Raw genomic sequence first — 4,485 nt, 5'->3', positions numbered from 1 at the left:
TAAATGCTCTTAATGCTTCTTCACACACCTAGGAGCGTGCATGTGTGTTAGGGAAGTAAAATGCATAAAGAATATGACTACAGGGGCGCCTGGGTGGTTCAGTTGGTTAAGCGTCCGACTTCGGCTCAGGTCATGATCTTGTGGTTTGTGAGTTCCAGCTCCGCATCGGGCTCTGTGCTGACAGCTCAGAGCCTGGAGCCTGCTTCCAATGCTGTGTCTCCCTCTCTCTCTGCCCCTCCCCTGTTCACGCTCTGTCTCTTAATAATAAATAAACGTTAAAAAAAAAAAAGAATATGACTACGTTATTCCTCTAATGTTGGAGGTTTGAGAAGCAATGTGTTTCCTAGCTGAACATATTCCCTTTTTTTTTTCTCCAAGTAGAAAATCATTTTCAGTGATTCCTTCATAATTGTGGCTGCTCAGCTCACCAAGACCCTATTTCAACAAGAGGTTGCCATTCTCACAATTAAGGCAAACCCCTAATTGGAAAGAAATTTGGTTTTTTTCTCAATTACATGTAAACATCCGAAATTGAGAAGTACTGTAATAGAATACCTACTTAGATTTCATTTGAGGAAATTCATCTGCCTGCAAAGAAATGTTGAACTTAATTAAATGAATAGTGTCCATAAGTTTTTTTTTCTTTCTTAGTGCTGTTATTATTATTATTATCAAATGCTGATTCATGAATTAGATGTAATGAAGATTGATTCAAGTTAGGAGACCATGTCAGCCTGGCCAATAATAGGTTTACGAACTTTGCATGATTACATTTCATTTTCCTGATCATGTGTACCTTCTGCCTTTACTTTGTCACTCTGTGCTCATTTTAGCAGAGCATAATACCTGAGGGCTCTGTACCTCCCATAAGCAGAAAAATATCTGGAAGAGTCCTTTGGGCTGTTTATTTAGGTGACACTTTGTTCTTATATTTATGTTCTGGATACATAAATAATAAATCTATTCAGCCGAGTCACATATTTTTAGACCTAAGACATGTCAGATGTAGTTACCTTAACAAACTTATCTATCTCTGTCTCCCTCAGATGCAGCTTCACTTAGCTGTCCCACTTAATGCAATCTCCAAAAGTGAATTCTACTAAGAAAGACTAGCAAGAAGGTGGCCAGATGTTTCACCAGCAAGCTCACAGAACAGCTTCTTAGAAACTACTATATGCAAAGCTCAACTGTGTCAGTGACTTTAAAATAAAAACTCATGGAATCACATCACAACCTTATGAGATGAAGAGTGTTATCACCCCGAGTTTTACAAGTTGGGAAACTGAAGCCCAGAAATGCTAAGGAATTTGCCCCATCACCTATAGCTAGTAAGGGTTTGGACCAGGCATTTGGGTCCCAGAGGCTGCTCTTTTAACTGCTATCCCATACCACCCTTTCCACTGGTAAGTATAAGCAAATTTACATTATCCTCAGCTTTCTTTCTCCTGAGCCTAAAAGGAAAAGAGGACCACGTGATTGCATCAAACACGCAGGAAATATTTTATTAGGTTCCAGATGGAGAATAAGGTGTAGTAAAAATATTTCAGTAGAAATCCATGGCTCTCCTCAAAGAGCCCACTCGGGCACTCGTGGCCCCCCAGTCGTGGTAGCGCCTGTAGTCCCCCGGTCTCAGCAGGTACTGCCGCCCCCGGTAGTTGGGCATCTCGTAGAGGACCCAGTAGCCCTCCAGCACTTGGAAGGAGTGGATCTCGCTGAAGTGGAAGCGGTCATGAAGCGAGGAGCAGTCCTCGGTGATCTCTACCATCTGGCCCCTGTAGTCCTCTCGCTCGTAAATCCTGATCCTGTGGGAGCTGGTCTGTGGGTTCAGCAATTAGCAGATGAGGAAAAGTCAGAAAATCTAGCCCTTAGCAACCAGGGACACAACCCCCAAGGGACTGGACGTTCCCTTCTCTTTTCTACATCAAAGATGACAAATTTTAAAGATAGCCAACACCAGGGCAGCTGTGTGCAACTGAATAGGCTGTATACTGCAGAACTGAAGAAGGTGTCATTCGCGTAAAGAGGCGTATGGTGCTCCCTAGAGCTAAGACCACAACCTACATGAACCATACATACTGGTCCTAGTTAATATCATTCTTTTTTTTTTTTAATGTTTATTTATTTTTGAAAGAGAGTGACAGAGCCTGAGTGGGGAAGGGGCAGAGAGAGAGAGGGAGACACAGGATCCAAAGTAGACTTCAGACTCTGAGCTATCAGCACAGAGCCCGACACGGGGCTCGAACCCACTGACCTGAGCCAAAGTTGGATGCTCAACTGAGCCACCTAGGCACCCTTAGTTAGTATCATTCTTAAGTAATAATTTATGTATATTTTATATATATCATATACATTTTAAATTTATGTTTATTTTATATATTTATTAAATTTATTAATTAAATTTATTATTCATGTATTATAAATTTATATATTATATACTATTTATATGTAAGTAATAATTTATATATATTTATTTAAATAAATTTTTTAAAATGATCCCTGGAAAAAAAAAAGTTATAGTTTTGAATCTCAACAGTATTAGAAGAAGCTAGTGGGAAAGGAAGTCAAGTTGCGTTTCCTTCAGGGGAAGTCACAGACTGGTGGCAATTCAAGAAGAGAGTCCAGTCCAGGCAATCCTAAGACCCTTCCCTTCTCCTTTAAGCCCTGCTTCTCTAAGATCCTGAAAAGCAAGAGCCATCACAAAGATTCGCTTCAATTCTCAGCTCTAGGATATGCTCCTGCAAATCTGCTTTAGGTAATAAACAGGAAATTCTCCCGAGCAATCATCCTGCAGCATTAAGGGCTGCTAGTGAGGAATCTTCCATGGTCGTCAAGGACCCACATGTACATCACGTGATTTGGTCGCCACACCAGCCCCACACCTGTTTCTTCTTTTAGGAGAAGCCTGTGACTAGAGCTCTCAGCGTGTCACGTGGAAGGTCGGGGCAGGCACGTGGAAACCCAGGTTTTCAGGCTCCTCGTGCTGGGCTGGGTCTTATCAAGGCGTTAAACCCTCCGAGGGGGTTTCAGACGTGGCCGGAGCGGTACCTTTTCCACAGGACTGGGTCGCAGTCAGGTTAGAGAATCCCTAACTGCAGAATTCCAGGCCGCTGGGGCTTTATTTGGGTAACGGCGGGCTTTGCCGGAGCGGCTGGAATCACACTGTCGGCCACTTGTTTTGCCTGATCCGGAAGCAGGGCGGGAGGCTCATGCTAACAGTGGTGGCTGGGGGAGGGGAGGCTTGCCAGGCGCCCACCTCTCACCCTCGTTCCAGCCCTGTGAGCTAGCCGCCTTCACATTCTACAGAAGAAGAGAGAGAGAGAGCCCCAGGAAGTAGCCCAGGCCACCTGATGCAAAGGTGCTAACGTGCTGCTTCTTCACCGCCTCGCCTGGGGCATAGACTCTCTGAACGGACCGGGTGCCCTACTTTCTCCCAGTAGAGGTGAGTTTACTTGTAGCAGAGCAGAATGAACTTTTAAAAGAGAAGCGTCCCCTCGCATACTTCTGCAGTGGAAGGAAAGCTTAGAGATGTTGACAAAGGAGAGGAGACCATGGCGAGAGGCAGCCAAAGGAGGCCGCCACCCTGCACGACGAATGCCGCCTCTGGAGCACCCATGTGGCTCCGGGGCTCGGCGGGGCCCGCGGGGCCGGACTCACGTGGGGGATGAGGCGGCAGGAGCGGACCGCGTCGCTGAGGCCCATCCACTGCTGGTAGTCCGGGTAGTCCCCGCGCCGCAGGAAGTACTGGCAGCCCGAGTAGTTGGGCTGCTCGTAGAGCATCCAGCAGCCGCTGTCCACGCGGATGGAGTTGCAGCGGCTGAAATAGGGCTGCAGGTTCGGGTGGTCACTGCTGCACTCGTAGTGGCGGCCCTGGAAGCCCCGGTCCTCGTAGAAGGTGATCTGCAAGGCAAGGGGAGGAAAGGCTCAGAGGCCTGGCCCCCAGCCCCGGGGCGCGGGGGCCCCTCCCGGCCTGCGGCTGCGCTGGGCTCACCTTCCCCATGGCTGGTGGATGGAGGTCAGTGATGGGCCGCCGGCGCGCGGGTCTATATAGCACGAGGGCTGCTGCGTTGGCAAGAACAACACAAAAGGGGCCCGCGGGGTGAGGAGGGGATTTTCTCTCGCTCTTTTCTACATAATGACGGCGGGGGTGGGGTGGGGGACTTATTGTATGTTTCCTCTTAGACTCTCCAGTGCTTTCGAACTGATGACCCGCGTTAAAACTGTCACTTGGTGCCTGTGGGGCCTTTAAATGAAGCCTGTTTAGGAATTTGGAACTGAGCAAAGGCCCTTAGCCAGTTAATAATTGTAATGAGGTATTTGGGTTATCTTTTACAGTTTCAAAATGATCTCCTTTTTGACTACCAAGGCCGGGTAGTGACTGAGACCGAGGTCAGCATAGGCCCCAGCATGAGGCATCTGGATTAGAGAGCATTTCCTTGGTGTGAGGGTCTGAGCAGGGACAAGAACCGCCTTCTCCACAATACATTT

General features: G+C 47.3%; 1 protein-coding gene across 1 annotated transcript; it reads right to left on the bottom strand.

Annotated features, from left to right (window-relative positions):
- Positions 1 to 1,543: 1,543 nt before the first annotated feature.
- On the bottom strand, positions 1,544 to 3,997 carry LOC102949902 (gamma-crystallin F). Its single transcript, XM_042997539.1, has 3 exons — positions 3,989 to 3,997; positions 3,655 to 3,897; positions 1,544 to 1,816 (listed from the first exon to the last, which is right to left on the bottom strand). The coding sequence occupies exons 1-3, from the start codon at positions 3,995 to 3,997 to the stop codon at positions 1,544 to 1,546; spliced, it is 525 nt and encodes a 174-aa protein (XP_042853473.1).
- Between the last annotated feature and the right edge of the window lie 488 nt (positions 3,998 to 4,485).

Source organism: Panthera tigris, chromosome C1 (assembly GCF_018350195.1).
Source record: "Panthera tigris isolate Pti1 chromosome C1, P.tigris_Pti1_mat1.1, whole genome shotgun sequence".
Classification (NCBI taxonomy): domain Eukaryota; kingdom Metazoa; phylum Chordata; class Mammalia; order Carnivora; family Felidae; genus Panthera; species Panthera tigris.
The sequence above is the reverse complement of the archived record's forward strand: the minus strand, read 5'-3'. Positions and strand labels throughout refer to the sequence as shown.

Excerpts from the sequence above, each read along its gene's own strand:
- LOC102949902 (XM_042997539.1), bottom strand. Across the intron at positions 1,817-3,654 it reads CCTGCCGCCTCATCCCCCAC|ACCAGCTCCCACAGGATCAG; the intron begins GTGAGTCCGGCC and ends CTGAACCCACAG.